The sequence below is a fragment of the Rousettus aegyptiacus genome, unplaced genomic scaffold, assembly GCF_014176215.1.
Source record: "Rousettus aegyptiacus isolate mRouAeg1 unplaced genomic scaffold, mRouAeg1.p scaffold_m13_p_10, whole genome shotgun sequence".
Classification (NCBI taxonomy): Eukaryota; Metazoa; Chordata; class Mammalia; order Chiroptera; family Pteropodidae; genus Rousettus; species Rousettus aegyptiacus.
In genome coordinates, this window is record NW_023416285.1 from 52,737,716 (window position 1) to 52,757,368 (window position 19,653).

Here is a 19,653-nt window from a genome sequence, read left to right on the forward strand (position 1 = left end):
CTTATTGAATAACTCAGGTGATTTCTATTTTAATCACATTTCAATAAGATTTAGTTGGGGGGGTAGCATCATTTTAACTGAGGTAGTGGTTAAAATTGAATAATTTACATTATCTTTCCTTTGAGATTGTATTTTTCTCAGACGTACTAGAATGTTTTAACCTAATTGGTAATTTCTGGACATTCTATTTATGCATCCATTCAAAAAATATGCTATTTCAGAACATGACTCAAATTAAATATGAGATATTTTTCCTGCCCTTGAGGCTCTAACAATACTGTTAGAGAGATGACACACATGCAAATGAAAGAGGTAAGTCAATACTTGAAGCATTACAGGTCTAAGTACCAGAAGAGGCAACGTAGATAATTCTCACCACAGGAGTCAAAAATTTGGAAAGTCATTAAGAGTTTCGTATACATGCATTCTTTAAGGCCTTGCTGAAACAGAGGAAACCTATAATTTCATTAAACTACTTAAAATAGTGAAAAAAGGAGAGGAAACTTCATTACATCTTCAATTTCCTCAGACCACAAGGTAGCAAATTGCTTTAAGTAATAAAGAGCATTAGAAGTTTTTGTTTGTATGATTGATTGTTTGTTTAAGGAGAGACTGGATGGAAATGATATTTTAGATGACTGGCATCTTTGTCTGAAATATCTCCCTTCTATTTCAAAGAAGAACCTAAAGGTTGAAAACTCAAAGAAGATGTTGCCTTAGTAATTCAAAGGAAAAGGCAGATACAAGAGACACTTCGAAGAAAAAGCCAGTAGGACTCAGTAAGAGGCTGTCTGTGGAAAAAAAAGAACAGGGAATAGTCAAGGATGATTGAGGTTTTTATTATATAAGTAACCAGAATAATGGGGACTCCCTGCTCACAACTTTATAAAAATGTGATGAAAAGTCAAGAACACTCTCCAACCACAGGAAAGTTATTAAAAGAACCCAACATTCTGTTTCCATATTGTGGTCATGGAAGAACTCCAGGGAATTTATTTATAGAGTATACCTATGGTTCCCCCATGGTGCCTCACTCCCAACTACTTTCGCATTACAGTTTAAACTCACAGAGCCCTGAGTCTAAATCCCCAGTCTTAAAAACCCATATAGTCCTTTAAGAATTATTTCCTTTGAAGAGAAATTTCCTAAACAGAATACCATTTCAAGAAGGTCCCTACCAATATCTTTCATTCTTTCAGAGCATTCCAATTACACACATACTCACACACACACACACACTGACAAATACACTCACTGTTCAAGTCTCCTGGCTTATATACTTAAACCCAAACCACAGGATGTGTCCTGCCTTCTGCTTAGGGTAATGCCTGTGGCAGACAGTTATTTACACCTCATTCACTTCAGTAAAGTATATTTCACAGCTTAAATTCTACATGCTGCTATTGTTTTCCCTCATTTTCCACCCCACGCCCTGAGTATCCCAGCACGTAAAGCACAGTAGAACCCTCTGAGGCCTCCTGAATTCATGAGTCACTAAAAATAGCAGTAACATCAACTCTTCCATGACACACGTAAACACACTATTCATAACATCTATGGCATGATAAAATGGAATCGCTATTGTAACAGAGAGTCCGAGAGAACAAGAAGTGACGCTCTTCCATAGTGTAAGAACTGTCACTTGGAGGGCACTTCTAGGTGACAAGAGAGCTGCATTTCAAAAGCCTACAGCTCCCTACAAGATTTAAATAGTTAACTGGCTAAAGAAGACAGAAGTACCATGACACAGTCCTCCTGCATTCATCTGCATCACAGAGAAATAAACAATTATTTGTATCACACAAAACACAACATTGTTGAGCCATCCCAGTAGCACCAAAAACACAAGTTACGCCAAACATTTTTTCTTTCTGCACAGCACCGCCTTCAAGTCACTGACTTGCCCCACCCAACCACCCTTCCTGACCAGATTAATTTCACTGAGAAACAACAAAGAGCCAGAAAGAGATTTTTCTCATAAAAGAACAAATGGTCCATTTGCTTGCAGGGGCCCACAACTGGGAATTCCAACAGTTGACTAAATTCAAGGACGTACTTGGCGAGCAGAATCACTTGTTGGTGGAAGCGTTTTACACCAAAGAGCAGCATAATAGGCATCACCTCTGGTCCTGGAAAGTCTTGTTTTGCTTGGTCCTTTCACTTGCAAGTCACCATCTAGACTGATACCCAATGGCAAGTAAAGAGATTGAATTTAGGTTAGTTCTCCCAAAGGCACTATTGGGAGCCAGGAGCCAAAATGACAGTAAAACAAAGGAATAGCTTGTGGGAATCTGTAGTAGAAAGGGGGAGAAGAGCTTAAAGAATAGTTGTTAGCATTCTTAGGGAATTAATCTCTACAAAGGTTTAGTCTGAAGCTCTTGGCATTACCTGTGTACAAAGTCGAACTTGAAAAATGTGTTCAGAGTAACTCAAAATAATAATTACTACCGTTACTGCTAACCAAATGCACTGCTCACTTAGTACTCAGAACACTGTGAATTAAATCTTATCATTATCCATTTTTTACAGATGAGGAAACTGGAACACAGAGAGGTTACAAATCTTGTCAAGGTTACACTGCTGGCATAAACAGGGATTCAAACTCAATCTGGCTCGAATAAATGCTCCTAGCTACTATGATAAGCTACCTTTCCAGTACAATTGCATCACAAGTGCCCCTTCTGAAAAGGTAAATTTTGAAAGTTTTCAGTTATTTAATATAAAGAGCCTTTATTTAGACTAACCATAAAATACTTCCTCCTACTTATATAAGATCAAAAACAGAGAAGAGGATAAAAGAGACAGTATAGTTCTTTTGTGTTTGTGTTTCGTTTTGTTTTCTCTCGGGGAAAGAATCTACCTCATTTCACACACATTCCGAAGATCTCTTTCTCTCCTGCATATGGATTCATTTTGGGGATACGCACATGTCATGTAGAAAATTAAAGAAATCTTTCTTTATGATACCAAAATTCGGTCTTACCTGAAAACATTTGAAAATTAAGAAAAAGTAAAAGGGCAGCAAGGAGAATAAGGTCATGTGAAGGGAGGGCACTGGGAAAAGGAGAAGTCAAATGACAAAACCCCAAATAACCCTGGCTCTTATGCAAAGCTACTCTGTCCATTTACCCAGAAGTGCTACATGAAAGTGGCTGCCTATTTCTCTGTTTCAGTTTTCTAAATATGACAGGATCACCAACTACCAGAACAATGTTCACCAGCATAGATCCATCAGTTCTGGTACACAGCCAAAAAGCTAAGAAAGAACACCACAAGACTGAATGGATGTCTGTGTACACAGACCTAGTGAGATAATTCCACACCGGGCAAGGCATATGTGTGCAAGGCAGTTAGCGCCTCTGGGCACTGATGCATGTTCAAGCTTGTCAAGAAATATATTACACATCAGACCAATATGCTCAGGATATTCTGTTTGGAGCTCTGTTTTCTAACATTTTACACATCTTTAGAGTCTCTGCAGTAACAAAGTGGCCCCATAAATATCCCAGGATACTAACAAAATGAGAAGTTCAGAGGTCAAAACCAGCTAACGGTGGGAAGTTGTGCTGCATTTCCAGAGTCTGTCTCATCGAGGACCACCTTGCCACCCACTTTCTGGGCAACCCTCAGAGGATGGCAGCTGCTAAGTTAGAAAAAAAAAAGTGCACCGTGGAGGAGGCAAAGGATTATTTTTAAGAAAGAGCACAATCTAACTTTTCTCTCCACCACCCACTCCACACCACCTCCTCATTCCCTTGTCTTTCCTCCTGCCTGCTCTTCCATTTCACTTTTCTTCCCCAGCCTCTCTCCCGGTTGCTCATGTACCATACTTCTCACATGTGTTTCCTTCTCTGTGTCCCAAGCTGGAACACCAGCCCGGACACCACACTAAGAAGAGGAGCTATGCAAGGACTTGGAGCTACCACTGAACTCAGAGGGGGAAATGAAGCTAGCGAGCTTCCTTCCTCAAAGCTCCAAATACGTAAGAATTAAAACATCTGGTCACTTTGCTGAAGCCCTGTCTTGACACCAAAGCATAGAGAAAAGAAAAGGCATCTGTGTCATAAGCCAAATAAACCCATTAATAATGTCATCTTTCTTATATGCCTAAATACCAGAAGATTTTTGACCTACGTCTTCTTATAAATGCCCTCTACTGTTAAATCCCTGCCTCTTCAATACTGCTTCTGAACCTGAGCTGCCCAAGTTCTGTGTGGAGTGGTGAGCATTTTTAAGTGTACATGATGATTCCATGTGCCCTGTGAGTCGATTTCTTCCATCAGCTGCATGTGACAAGCAACTCAACACACTCGGGAGCCATCTCCTAAAGCCAAAATACCACTTTAGCAACAGTTAAAATAATGAGGCACTATCTAAAGCAGAATAATTAAAAGTTAGGACCAGATTTACAAGGCAAGAGAGGAAGGCAGAGCAGGGAAATATAAAGTTGATTTGCAAGGATTAAAAACAAGAAGATCGGCTGAACCTTTATCTAAAATGTAGGAAATATTTAGGCAAATAAAAGCAATGCTTACTTATATCTTCCTCTGTAGTAATCCATCCATTGAATTACTCTTCAATAAGCATTTATTAAGCATATACTGTGTGCCAGATGTAACATGATAGGTGCCAGAGATAACATGCTGAACTAACAAATCTGATCCTAGTGCTCACAGAGCTCATAATCTAGCACCAGTGCAAGAAAAAAGTGTGGGCCCACAAAATTGCAAATTGAAACACATATTATGAAGAATAATAAGAGCCGAGAAAGAATAACTTTGGAAAACATACATTAAATACAGTAATAGGAAAGTCTTCTCTGAAGAGACAAATTTTTAAAGCTGGAACATAAAAGAGGAGAAAAGCTTACAAGGACAAATACAGGGTGACTGTTCCAGGAAGAGGATTCCCTGTGAAAAGTCCCTGAGGCAGAAAAGGTTTGGGCACCAAGAATTTGAAAAAAAAAAAAAATCAGTGTAGCTGAAGTAAAGTGAGCAAGGAGAGGAGGACACAGGGCATGACGGTTGAGACATTGTGGGCCGTGATGCCCAATTGAGATTTTATTCTAAGGACAACAAGAAATTTTCAGCAGAGGAATGGTATGACCCAGGTTATACTTTATGGTGATCACTGTTGCCTCTGTGTCAAAAAAGACTTGAAAAGTGAAGCCTATTGCAGTCGTCTATGCCAGAGACGGCAATTCCCTGGACGAAAACGTGGCAGCCAAATTTTTCTGCAGTAGACAAATTCAGATATATTTCAGAGGTAGAACCAACAAAAGTCACTGGGGGATTGCGCATGGGGATGATGGCAAGGAAAGAATCAGAGATGATGCCCATCACGTGAGCATCATCTCCATTTATACGTAGGGTTTTTTTCAGAAGATACAATGACAGGCCCATGCAAGAATCTGGTCTATGGGCCATGGTATGTCTTTAAGCATGAGTAACTTCAAAACCCTAGATCCAAGAATAACAGAAACTGTGTGTGGCTGTTCTTGAGAAAGAATAATGACATACTAGGCAGATATTTCAGTAAATGAGTTTTCCCATAAGAATTTTATTGTCATGTTGGTGCCAGAACCCTGTAGCTTCCCCAAAGTCATATGGTTAAATGTCTTTCTATAGCTGAGTGTAATGAGCATAACATTTTAAGTAGGGCTACACCAGATAAACCAGCTACCAATCCATCTAGTCTCCAAGATAAGCAGTGGAGAGAATATACAGCAATTTCTAAGAGGATCTTCGTGCTGAATTGAATGACTCATGTTGAATATCTTAAAGGTATATTACAGCATAACTTACTGAGTAGCAGGAAAATTACTAACTATAAAATGCAAATTTATAAATAATTTCATTATAATCACTGAACGATTTTGTCTTTAGCAATGGTCTCTCATACAATCCCTTCAGAAACCAAACATACAACACAATGCAGTACTCCCAACAGAGGAGACCCCTGAGGGTAAAGAGAATTAACTGCCTTGTTTATTATACATGCTGCACTCAAACTGGTCCCCAAATGCCACAGAGAGCAACAGTAGTCCCATGGTAGACACACTCCGTCTCATTACCTTCTTAATCAGTTCATTCTCGGTTACTAACTTGAGTATTACTGGCATTGTTTCCATTGCGCTTCCTACAAAGCTGATGTATCATTATCATCTCAAAAGCCCTTGGCCCATTTGTCTAGGTGAGCATCTCTCCCTTTTTTAGTATTTACAGTGATGCTGCACTCTTGTTCTTAAATTGTAGGATGACAGATGACTGTGAGAGAGACAGAGAGAGAGAGAGAGAGAGAGAGAGAGAGAGAGAGAGAGAGAGAGAGAGAGAGAGAGATCAAACACACATACACTGGGGAGCGCACCTCTGCTTTGCTGAAATGGATAGCAAATCGAGATAAACAACGGTAACTTACTGGAAAACAGATGTTATCTTTGTTCCTCCACATTGTTAACTGTGACCTTTTTTATCTGCATTTCAAGGACTTCACTTGAAACAGACCCCCTTTTTTTTAGTCAATGTATGAAAGATTCCTTTCAGAAAGGCCTTCCCCCAACATTGCAATGAAAAGTACATAACTCTTGTCTCCTGCTCTCTGGTCCCTTCTAAGTCTTAGATTTATTACAACACTTTTAAATTTTAATTTAGTGGTCCATTTCCACATTCTCCTCAAAATGTTTATCTTTAATTTGGTGGTCCATCTGTATTCCTCCTCCCAGCACAATACTAATCCAGCTTCTAAAGCACATGCTCAGTTCCAATTGTGAGACTATAAAAGATTCACAAATTCACATCACTACACTTCATGACCTCTTAAATTTAACTCTGCAAATTTATTTTGCAACACTTCTGAGCTGTTAATTCGTTGATTTTGGCCTCTGGTCACCCACAATGGCTGAACTGTATCTGTATTACCCCTAACGCATTTTATAGCAGGTTACATAGTTCTGCAACTGTAGCAAAGAGATGAAGAATGTAAAGAGCTCTGCCAACATGAAAAGCTGTCACTATGTAACTCCTGTCGGGAAATCTCCCAGAACTGGCAGTTGTTTCTAATGCTTCTCCCTTCAACTGTACATGTTCATTCTCAACTCAGAGTTACCTAGATAGCCAAATATTCTGCACGTCGAAAGAAACAAAAGCAACACACACATGCACCTAAACAGTCTACCCTATCACTTGAATCCAAGGGTGTTCTTTGACTTCCTGCTTTTCTGTTCTTAGTAACACTCCTATGCAAAGTATGATATCTAATATGTTCGACATTTCAAGAGCCGCGTCACTCTACATTCTTTTTTGACTTACAGGATGCTTTTCCACTATTCCTTTTTAAATCATACACCTGGTCCACAACGCAGTTAAATGTTACCTATAACACTGTAAGTATCATCTATATCTATATCTATACAAATGTATATCTATATAAATGTATATCTATATAAATATATATATATATATATAATTCTCATCTTTATCTACTGACTCAATAGAACCTATTTCTAAGCAGAAACAATCAAAAAATTTCTTTAAGAATCTTCCAGATACTGACTACTATAGTTAAAAACCATCAATAATACTCTGCCCTTTTTCACTAATCAAAATGTAGGACACCTGACCATGTCTAAAGTTCATCACATCTTTTTTGACCAACTCAAAATTTTTACCAGATCTCTTCCTAGACCAAACTGTTGGGACAAGAAAAGCATCTCTGTAGACACTGTTCTTTAGAGGAGACCATCCCCATGTTATTGCATCTCTCCCCATTGGCAACAGGATCCCAAAAAGTGTCTTTCCCAAGGATGTGAGAGTGAGGCAGAGAGAGGCACCGACACCCGGAGAGTACTCACTGAGTGGTTTTAGGATGCTGCTGCTGGATTCATCAGCATTTTCCACATCTGATTTGTCAGAGTAGTTCTCAGAGATTCTCTCCTTCTCCTTCTTTTCTTTGTGCCCCGTCTTTCTCTTGTGACGTCTCCTTCTCCTGTAGCTCTTCGGCACATGGACCCCAATGTAGATGGTATGGTGGCCTAAAGGAAGGTACACAAATTATGAGTCATTTCAAATCATACCCTCTGCTGCCTTTAAATCACGCTAGGTTTACAAGTAAGAAGAAAATGTCTTAAATTCAACAATATCATTCTATATTGGACAAATAAACTCAAACTGGAAAAATAAAATCCCTCCCAATATTCAGTTAGCAAGAGTGCAATTTAATCTGTTGGCTGGCATGAGGATTCTGTGAGAGTGTCCTCTAATTCTATCCTGATAAATTATTTTTTATTATTAAAAAAAAAATTTTTTGTCAAGAAAAACCAAAGAATACCAAACCAGAAATCATGAATTCTTGATTTTAGTCAGACCTCTGCTATCAATTAGCTAGCTATATATGACCTTGAGCATCTCCCTTAACCATTCTGGGTCTCGATCTCACCATTTGTGGAATGACAGACTGAAATTGGGTAACCCCCAGAGGCCCTTCCAGTTCTAACCTCTGATGAGTCCACGATTATACTTAACAGTGTGCTGGAAAAGGAGCTCTTGGAGCAGCAAAGGATAAAGATCTAACTAAAAGTTCAAGAAGTCATTCTGCTGGGGATAAGGTTTTACACTAAAACTTTTTTTAACCCAATCAGCAGAATAGAGACTTAGAACTGGGACAAACTGAGAAAAAATAAGACATACTTAGAAAATTTTAGAAATACTCAAATGTTCGCACTAGGAAGCAGCTAAAAGGAATGTCAGCTACAGTGCCATTCTCATTTTTCTTTTTTCGTTCCCAAAAGTTTCTAAAAACTGGTTGTTGCAATGATAAAAATAAACCCAGCCCAGCAAAAAAATTGCCTTGAAGAGAAGGGCATAAGGAAAAAAGATTGTGAAATGCTTTTAGTTCTCTAGATGGAAGAAGCTGCAAAACTGACAAGTGGTATTATTTTTACAAAATCTGATAAGACAGAAAAAAAGGAACTCAAAGTTCCACACTTCTTTTTAATTGGGAAACTTTTACTTTCACTTTATACAGAGCATAACTTTTGAATGTGGGAATCACCATTTCAAAAGTAATGTGAAAACTTTTATTTTTAAAATACAAATTGTATTTTCCTATCTGTGGGTTTCCTCTCCCATTCTGGAATTATTCCTTGATAACCACTTTCCAGTGCCATAGACAATATCATACACCTACATGTAATACTCAGACATGCAGTTTGTCTGATACAAATTGCTGTGAATTACTTTCCGCAGTAACTCATTAGCCATATCTAAAAACACCATAATTCACAAGGGTGTTCCCTTAAACTGGGAGGATTAAAACAATACACCCTCCCCCAAGAAAGAGCTTCCAATGGAAGAATACAGAACCCTAAGTGAATGGGTTAGCATTAAAAAGAAAACATCTGATGCCTAGAATAAAGTTGGAGGCATCTATGTAATATATGAACCTCCCCCCACCAACACACATACAAACACACAGACACACAGACCATCTCAGTTACTACAAAGTACCATGAAATTGTCCTCACAGAGCATGTACCAATGAAAAATATATCATGTCTAACCATTTGCAAGCAAATTGTTCTCATGGGAAAGTTATATTACATTAGGAAGTAGGAAATGTCTCAGAAACAATGTGAATTAAGTAACAGTGTCAATTATTTCCTGAGCTCCAGTTACTGATGGAGCTTTATCTCAAGTCACACAATATATGTAAGCAAAGCCAACCAATTTCTTTGGTAAAGCAAACATTGAAAGCTTGGTTGCCTTCATTCAAAAATTAGGAAAACATCATGAAAAAAATGAAGAAACTGGAATTTTTGTTAAAACATGTCACATTATTTTCTACATCATTAAATAATGGCAACTAAAAGAAAATGGCAGTTAAGCTACGTAAGTTATATTAATGTTATATGGAAAGATTTTTAAATATATTTACCCAAATCTGTATAGTACATCTGATAAAGGACATTTAAAAGACAGTCTATGGGCTAAAAGGATTTGAAGGTAAGATTTCTGGCCATAAACTATTGTTGTTATCCACCAAATGAGAGTTAAGGCAATTCAGAAAGTGACCTTTCAAAGCCCATGGAGAGTAACATACCTCATGTTTTAGAAAATAATTTGAGTTGTCATCACTACAAAAAGGGCACCATTTTATTCCCATTGTGATCAGAGGCGTCCTTTCTGCCTTTTGAGTAAGAGTCAATTTATCCCCATTTCCTCCAGCTCCGGTCTCAGCTGCCTGCCCCCACTCACTGTGTCATATGCTAAGACAAGCGGGAAAGCTTTCAGATATATGCTGGGCTAAAAAATGTGGTTCTTTTGAAGACACCCCATGTTTCAGGCATTTTTTCTAATCACCTTTATCGAGGTATAATTTACATGTCATAAAATTCACACATTTTAAGGGTATAACTCAGTGACTTTTAGTACATGTACAGAGTTGTGCAACCATCACTATAATCCAATTTTAGAACAGTTCCACCAATTAAAAAAGAGCTTTCATGTCCATTTGAAAACTTACAAATATGCTGGGTTCTACCTAGGTCTGTTCCCACTCCCATCCCATACAGCCACTTTCAGGCATTTCTGACACTCTGGGTGATGGCCTTTGGGAAGCTACAACTCTGGTGCCCACAGGGCTACGATTTTTTTTTTTTTTAATTATGGTGACATTGGTTAATGAAATCCAGTAAGTTTCAAGTGTACAATTCAACAATAAGTCATACATATTTTCAATTGTATGTTATGGACTTTTTTTGTGGGGATCCTGAGAGCACAGTAAAATGCAGTAATACCTGGGTAAGGAAGCAATTGCCTTCCAAGGGCTGCCAGAGGATATCATGGCAATGAGCTGGGTCATCCAAAATGCAAAGCACCTTCCTTGTCCTCACACACATCACTGGTAACCAAATTTTCTTTCCTGTCTTGTGTTCAAAGGAACATGGTCCCGAGGTTAAACAATCCTTTATGAACCTAGGGACAGTGCCTGTGTTTCATCAATCACTTTTTAACCTCTTTCCAACCTCAGCTTCTTGCCCATGAGAAGAGAGGAAATACAGCCTCGCCCTAGTGAGTGGGGGGTTAGGCATGCTTTCTCAAGGTGATGACCAAATATTTTATAAGCTGTATGTAGAAAGTACCAAAATACCCAAAGTACAAAAATACCAAAAGTAAAATGAGTTGTGATGGAAGCATTCTTACCACCCCACAGAACACCTGTCTTCAGGATCAATAGAATTATTGATGAAAATACAATGTTGTTGATAAGATTATCATAGGTGGATCTTAATATTTATATTCATTAAAATATTTGTACTTGTCTCAGAGATATGTCATGAAGAGAGATGGCTATTTTTAAAATCGCAGCTCACAAAACGAAAGCAAGCTCTTAGGAAAGCCATAAAGGTTGAGAGTATAGTATTATTCAACATGTAAAATAAAAACGAGAAACGTGACATAAAAGCTTTCTAATCCAGCAAGAGTCTACATAACGATAAGATAGATGCTCAAAGACTCAGGGACAGTTAGTTACCTGCTTAACTCATCGGGAAAGTTCAGGCTTAAAAAAAAAATTCTTCGCCAGAAATGTCAGTAAAAGTGCTTCCAAAGATAGTATAAAAAGGAGCAAAATGTTTTTTAAATAACAATAATTCATAAGGAAAAGGTGATTGTTTAAAATGTTATTATAATAAAGGTTACATTCTTGCTACTAAAAATTTCGTAAGGTAAAACTACTATAATTTACATTTGACGATATTTATTTAGGTGTGAGTCAAAGGGCATTCAGTCCTTGATTTGGCAGTGGCTTCAGTATCACGTATGCAGATAAATACCCTGCGTGCCTTTCTCTGACAGATGGTGCAAATTCCGCTCAAACTCTAAATGTCTTGGGAGTATCTTACAGTCATCCCACTGCCAGTACAAGTGGGAAGAAAACATGGCTTTCCGGGTTATCTTCGAATGTCAGAAATTATCACCAGATGATTCTTGATTCTGCCCATCACCTGCTCCACCTCAGTTGAAAACAGAAGTACTGTGAAGCTCTCATGTCCTATTCTCCCAATTCCTAAGATATTTCTAAACGAATGATCCTGATAGTGGCTATCATATTTTCAGGCCAAAAGAGAACCCTTATACTCAGTAACTCTGTAATCATTCAAGTTAAAGAGGCTTTCACAGATACCCACTTTGCTACCAAGGAAGATTTAAGACTTTGGAGAATTAAACCCATCAAACCAGAAAAGGGTTTTATATCTGCCAAACATTTTCTGAGGAACTGAGTGATTAATAACATATGCCTCTATATGCAAGATTGATCTATTAGCTCCTTTTGGAAACATATTGGTGTGTTTACAGTACACACAGATGATAGAAAGCATTTATTGAGTGCTTACAAATGTGCAAGGTTCTGGCTAGGGGGCTCTTCTATTATCTCATGCAGTCCTCACAACTGTGAGAAGTAAATACTGCTATTATCCCCACTGTACAAGCAAAGAAACCAAGATTCAGGGAAGTCAAGGATATTGTCACCAGTTAACTCATAAAATCCCACAGAAGAAGTCTCTCTCGGGTATCAATATTAAGAATAGTGAGCACTTCATCACTGCTTTGGTGGTGTTTTGTTTTTATCTTATTTTGTTTTGTTGTAATATATACTATATTTATGCCATCGATCTTACAACTGATTATGTTTCCTTCCTCATGTTGACTACTAGAAATAGAAGAGACGAATCTCGGGCCAACCTGGGTAGAGTTTTGTTACATGCATTTTATACATTAACCTCACTCTTCCATATTTCCAGCCATTTTTTTTCCCTTCATATTAACTTTTCTTGGAGCAAAGAAATATATAAATATTTTTTAAAACCTGAGATGTCAATACTGGGGGTAGAAGATGCGGATGACTGGAGGTGGCTGGAGGTAATCACAAAGTAGATTTCTGAGTGAAAATTATACCTGTCCTCTGGTGGCCCTTCAGATAGATCTAAATTTATAGGCCTAAATCTTTGCCCAGAAATCTACCTTCCTCTACACCTACCTCTAGCCATCCCTACTCTACCCCCAGACTCCTACATTCATCTCTGATTAAACATAGACAATGTTCCGAGTTTCATTCTTATTCACATTATTGCTCTTTCTATAATCAACTGAATTTCTTTTCTCTCTAGTTTAAAGCAAAGATTTCACAACACTTGGCACTTTATATCATTCTTTTAGAACCAATCAGCAATATTCCCCAGATACAACTTAAACACTGCCTTCCCTGGCTTATCTAAAGTAACCTGGTCTTATGCCAAGATGCCTAAAACATGTGTGGCTGTTGTCAAGTGGGATGTAGGGAAGGGAGGCAAAATTAAGAGATATTTATTATTTCTTTCTAATTATGAAATTTAAAAAATGTAGAAAAGGCAAAGACCTTGGATAAGTGATAGATTACACAAAGATGCCATAAAAACTTTACTCTTCGGCCAAAAGAAAAAATCTCAAAGATGTTTTTAGAAGTACATGCATAAGAATCCTTAAATAGAATGACAGTATTAAGTCCAGATGCCACAGAGATTTTGTATTCAGCACTTTAAATAACAAGAAATAGAATAGTACGTATAATCCTAAAAACTTTAATAAATGAAATAAGAATGACTTGCTAGCTTGTCACTCACGAACCCATAAAAATGTCCATAAGCAGTTCTAATAAGCTATAACCAAAGTAACGTTGCTAAGTTACTTGGGCATCAATACCAGCTCATGAAAAGAAAATCTCATTTGAAAGACATGGTGACATTTTGCAGTTTACAGGGGCAAGTCAGCCTTTGCAAAATGCTTGCATGAGAGTCCACATGTCAAACATACACCACTACCCAGGATAAGGGATGATTTCTATTTTTGTGTTTTGGATAGAGGCAACTTTGTACATGGGAAAAAAGAATGCATATGTTTATTAATAGATAATTACATATTACATATGTAATTTATTTATAGATCATTTTGAATGCTCATGAGTAATATATTTTAATATTAATGCTACTAATTACACTTAGAATCAGGCATGCAAGGAAATAAATAGTAAAAGCAATGAAAAACAGGGACATAGTTTTCTTCACACTGAACCTCATGGGAATTTTGTTCACTGATCGCCTCTCAGAAATCCTTAGGGTTCCCTAAGCAAGACCGATAAGAAATCTCAGCTTGTTACCTGGTGTTTACTGAGCATAGTACTTTTAATATTTAATATTTGATAATGATGATGATATCAATCTCTAGGAAAACCAACAGCTATAGGAGAAAGGTCTTGAATGGGAGTCAATTCCTGTCCTTTAGCTCAGAAACTTCAACACCTGCTTCTAAATCGCTCATGTATAGCAAAAACCTTCTAAGGTCTTCAGGGGAATCTCCTAAGACCACACCCTGAAGCTTCCATCACAGTTTTCATCACTAACAATGGATAATAGAGTCAAAAACTGATCAGCACTATAAATATTTGAAATGGTGAATGTTCTTGAAGAAATACAACTTTGTTATGTTTAGTGATCATCAATTACTGAAAATATCTAGGCTACTACAACCACTTAAAGGTACTATAGGAACCTACTTTAATGAATAAAGAAGACTAAAAATCATCTTATCTTTTATACTGCAGTTCCTGAGGTTCTTCACAATCTCTAAACAGTTGATTCTCCAAAGTAGTTTTAACTTTGCTCTAGCAAAATCTCTTTTAGATTCATAGCTATAGATATAAAATATAATCTGCATCATTTCTTTAGGGAGATGTATAGAGACAGAGAGATTTTTATAGACATTCCAAATTAAATAATGTTAACAAAGTAGACAAAAAATAAAGTTGACACTGTGTCCAGTGCACAGGGGTGCCCCAAAAGCATTGATCCTATTTCTCCCTTCCCTTTCCAAAAGGAAAAAAACAAAGCACTATTTTTCCACATCCATACCCATCTTGAGCCCTGATAATAACCTTTGAGGCCCCTCTGTTCTTTAGCACAGGCACTACAGGGCATTCACCTCACCTGAGCAGGATTGAGTGGCCAAGTCTAGGTCAAGTCTAACTGTCCCCCTGTCCGTTGTTTTACTTATACAGAGTTTACCTGCTTAACAGAATGAACACCTTCCAAAACCTTAGTCTTTCCTCACCTTGCCCAGAAGCAAGAGCCTGGCAATCTGCACCCTGCCCTGGGTAGAGTCTCCCCTGGAGCTTTCATGCAGCATGTGCCAACCCCCAGAAACTAGGTCTGTTAATCCTTTTACTTGACTTAACGGAGTAGAGTGGAGCCAAAAGGCCTGGGAAGGCCAGTGCCAGGCAGGGCATTGCTAAGAACAAAGAGGAACCACCCAATACGAAGGGAGGAACCCCTACTTATCTTGACACCCAGAACCCCAAAAGAACTGGTGGATTTTAATGTGCAGTATACAAGCAGTTAGACAAAATCCACCTGTGAGCCAAACACAGAGAACTGACCGTTTTCATTGTTTCTCTTATAGTCACCATTTGTACAATCGAATGGGACATAAGGTTGGAAGAGAGAAAACAATGGCTAATCTAATGGTCATTGATAACTGGATTTGCAATTGCAGCCAAAGAAGCAGCTTAGAGTGGCACATAAATGCACACATTCACACTCTCATCCTAACCACATTGTCCATCTCCGACTCTATTACGGCTTCCCTTTTAACACTGGCCTAAGCTCTGGCTGGGCAATAGGAAGAATAGTCTTTAGCTGCTATAGACAGATAATCCACCACAGAGTTAATGCACTCATGGCTAATCAGGTGTCAAATATTTAACATTAGTTTACATAATTCACATATCTGTGATATAGGTGAGACGTGGATAACGCAGAAAGGTTAAAACAATAACCAAGAACCAAGGAAAGTGCTATGAGAGATTTAAATTAGCCAAATTAAACCAATCCCAGAATCTTCATGACTATGGTTTTCACATGCAACCAAAATGAGAATGGCATTCACTGACACAACAGCACAGAACCATACTTTCAGAGTTGAAATGACAAACATCACCTGGTTCAACCTCTTTATTTACCAGTGGACTACCTAAAGCCAAATAGTCAGTTAATGATATAGAGACTGGGACTCTTGACACTCCCAAGATATCTAAGGTTTTCTTTCCCCCTTTCCCACTACCATGATACCAGCCCGCGACCATTCCATTATATGCAAAACAGCCACATACAAACACAAAGAAAATTAGTCCTTTCAACTTAGTAATTACCTAGTTACATAGAAGAAAAAAAAGGACTCAGGAATTCTCTAAAAAGGTTTCTCTCTTATAATCACAGAAGGACAAGTTTAAATCCACAACCTTAGTTCCATAAGCTGCCCCAGAATATGAAAATGTTCTGGCTGGGACATCGGTCCCCCCACTGATTATTGATCACCTGCAGTCATTCAAATGATAAAGCCAACTGGGCTTGTGTCTTCTTTCTCTCTCATCTTTTCATAAACTCTTGTAACAACTTTTATTCTCCTTTCGGTTCTTCCTTTCTATTCTTCTATTCAGGTGCTGCTTCTAGCTCTCATCCATCTCTAATTTTCTTTCTCGCTCCAGAGGGAACAGACCTCAAGCATACTCTTTTGGAATGAGCACTAACCTGGGAAAGTCAGGAAGCCTGGCTTTTTGTCCTTGGTATTCCCAATAACTACTGGTGTTATGACAAGCAAATCACTTTAACCTTTCCAGGGCTCATCTATCCATCTGCAAGGTGAGAACTTTGAGCTAAATTTTCTCTAAGATCCTTTCTAGCTCTAAAAATTCTATAACAACTCTAAGTATTTTAATTGGTTAAGTGTAATGGAGCACACAGAGGGAAAGGCTAAAAGTTTTCTACCATTTCTCAAAGTCTCTTCCCAACTGCTTTTAGTGATAGCTTTCTCTTTAGATACTCTTCAATCTACTCTAATTTGACTCTTTCCTAACAAAAGCCAGAGATCTCCTTCTTTTTGCCAAATCCACTGACTACTTTTCTATCCTCCTCTACGCGACTCCCAGCAGCATTCGGCACTGTGGATCACTCGCTTATATTGAAAGTGCTCTTCTCTTGGCCTCAGAGGCACCCTCTTCCTGGTTTTCCTCCAACTTCTATGACTGCTCCTTATCAGCCTCCAAATGTTGGCCCTCACAGAGCCCAGTTCAGTCCTCTTACTCTATTCTATAAGCCAAAGGGCTCTTTTTTAAAATGCAAGTTTTGTATCGTCCGTTCCCTTTTCAAAAACCTCAGCAATAGCTCCCTAGTGCACACTCAATAAAATCCTAAATTTTTAGCATAGCATAAAAGGCCATGAAATATCTGGGCCCTATCCACCTGAAGGGGACCAAAGTTTTGTCTCCCCGAAAATGTACCCTTTGGGATATTGATCTTAAGCTGGACATTGAGAAGCAAAAGACTCAGAACCTTTGACTCTCCCTGCCTTCCTGCCTAAGAGATTTAGATGGAAAGGCCTGCTCCAGGAAGGGCATCTTACGTAGCATATTCATCTCAGCATTAGATAACAAGGATACAAGCAGGGGCCTGTTAGCTGGATTCCCCCGACCTGTGTCCGACCTGTGTATGATCTGTGTCTATTTCTGGGTTGCCTAGCAGGATTTTGTTTACCACGTATTCAGCTCTGCCTGGCTACCTATAAATTGCCTGTTTCCCCTTCAAAATCCCAGAGTTCTGTCCCCCTTTTCCTTTGTCTGCAATGTACATATAAGCCTCAAATGCCCAATGCATTTCAGGTCTCATTCTCATGGCACCCCCAAATGTGCATTTGTATAATAAACTTTGGACATTTTCCCCTGTTAATCTGTCTCTGTTAATTTGAGTATTAGCCCAGTTAGAAGAACATGGGAGGTGGGAGGAAAAAAATTATTTTTAGCCTCCACACAACTCAGGCCACTCTCTTCCTATTCACATGGTCCAGCTTCATAGGCCTTATTTCCACTTCTCAAATCATCTTCCCTCTTTCTCACCTCTAGGCCTTTACACACGCATACCTGTGACGCTGCCCTCATTCTTGAACTAGTTAATTCCTCTTCATCCTTTAGGTCTCAACTTAATGTCACTCTATGGGAGATGTATACCCTGGTTTCTCATGTAAACTCCCCCACATTATCATATCAACCAACCTCGTGTCCTTAAATATAATGACTGGTTGATTTGACTGAACATTAATGGTGGCCCTAACTAGAATACATTATCACATTCAGTGATACATGTAAGCCTAGAAAAGCAACATATTAGAGCTTCCATCTGCAATTGTTCTTAACATTTTCATAAGCTTAAAGGGGAAAAAAGTGTTATCCATAGGTTAAAGTTAATAAGAACAGTTAACATAGATACTAATCAACTTATTTGTTGATTACCAGATATCGGTATTAGTTTTAAGTTCGAAAACATTCTGCAGTCACAGCAACCACTGGTGAGAAAGTGTTGAGCATAAAAATAAATTACCTACAGGGACCATATTCAAGGGAGATGATATCTTAAATTTATAGGATTCATCCTGGAATTTCAAACTAGTTTACTTCTACTCCTAGCAAAACTAGAAAATGAGGAAGTGTAAATGCTATTTCTTTGTACAAAAAAAAAAAAAAAAACCAAGATTTGGAAATTAATTTGTCAATGGCCTACTGCAAATACTAAAGTATTTTTTAGATAATTTTAAGAATTCTCAGAGCATCTCTGGTAGGTGGGCAAGAAGATAGGTTAAACTACACTTAGCCTAAAAAAAAAAAAAAAACTGCAACTACACAAGTATGATTGTTCTCATGTCATCCCAAAAGGTAGGGCAGAGCCAGGAACAAAAATAGGTCCCGAGGCTTCTGGTTCTCAACTCTGTTCTCTAACCCATAGCACAGACTGAATAAAAGTACCTGAATAATCAGATGCTGATTTAATTTTCCAAATATGTGTAATCACTGGATTCATTTATGAGCTTTCATTATAGAAAGATATCTTCTTTATTTTTCAGTAGGGATAGAATTACTTGTTGAAAATTTAATCATCAGCTGAGGCTGGAGTGGTAATTTAACCAATCTATAAATGTGTAATTCTGGCCCTCTAAAGCCAGTAAGTTGGCTGATATTACTAAAATTCAGGTCCTATTTTTATTTACAAAAGTTTTGGCCTGGTAAAAGTTATTGAGCGTTACACTATGAAAAGAGTCAGCAGAATAACAACTCAAGATATTTACGTAGAGTTTGTTCTCCTTTCAAAGTCAAAAGAATATTAAGAAAGGTGAACACATTGGGTAAAGCACTTAGGATGGCTGCTTTCTAATTCTAACTCTACAGAAAGGTAAAAACAATTAGCTAGATTGAAAAGCTTTTGCAGTTATTCAAAGAAGGGAGTTATTTAAGTCACCTATATGTACTGCTGAGTCAATGGATGTCACTCACCACCCTTCCTACCCTCACCTTCATCCCACCTGGCAATCAGCAGCTTCAGGGATACAATGTTTGTAACCTTCTGTGAACTTCTGTCATGGCAGGCTCTCACCCTAAATGCGATCAGCCAAAAAAGTAAAACAAAACACAACAACAAAATCCCACCAGTGAGTTCATCACTGCAACCAGAGTGACTCAACTGAGCTTTATGCAGCTTTATTCTGTTCTTTACTCTCCCATACCAGTCCTGATTCTCAATTC

The 19,653-nt window shown here is 38.1% G+C and overlaps 1 protein-coding gene across 7 annotated transcripts in view; it reads right to left on the bottom strand.

The window, feature by feature from the left end:
- Positions 1 to 19,653, bottom strand: part of SLC4A4 (solute carrier family 4 member 4) — a 306,370-nt gene that overhangs the window by 234,644 nt on the left and 52,073 nt on the right. For all 7 annotated transcript variants that reach the window (XM_016132915.2, XM_016132911.2, XM_016132913.2 and 4 more), the window contains one exon: positions 7,850 to 8,029. In XM_016132915.2, the coding sequence (XP_015988401.1) occupies positions 7,850 to 8,029 (180 nt within the window). The remainder of the gene's footprint in view (positions 1 to 7,849; positions 8,030 to 19,653) is intronic.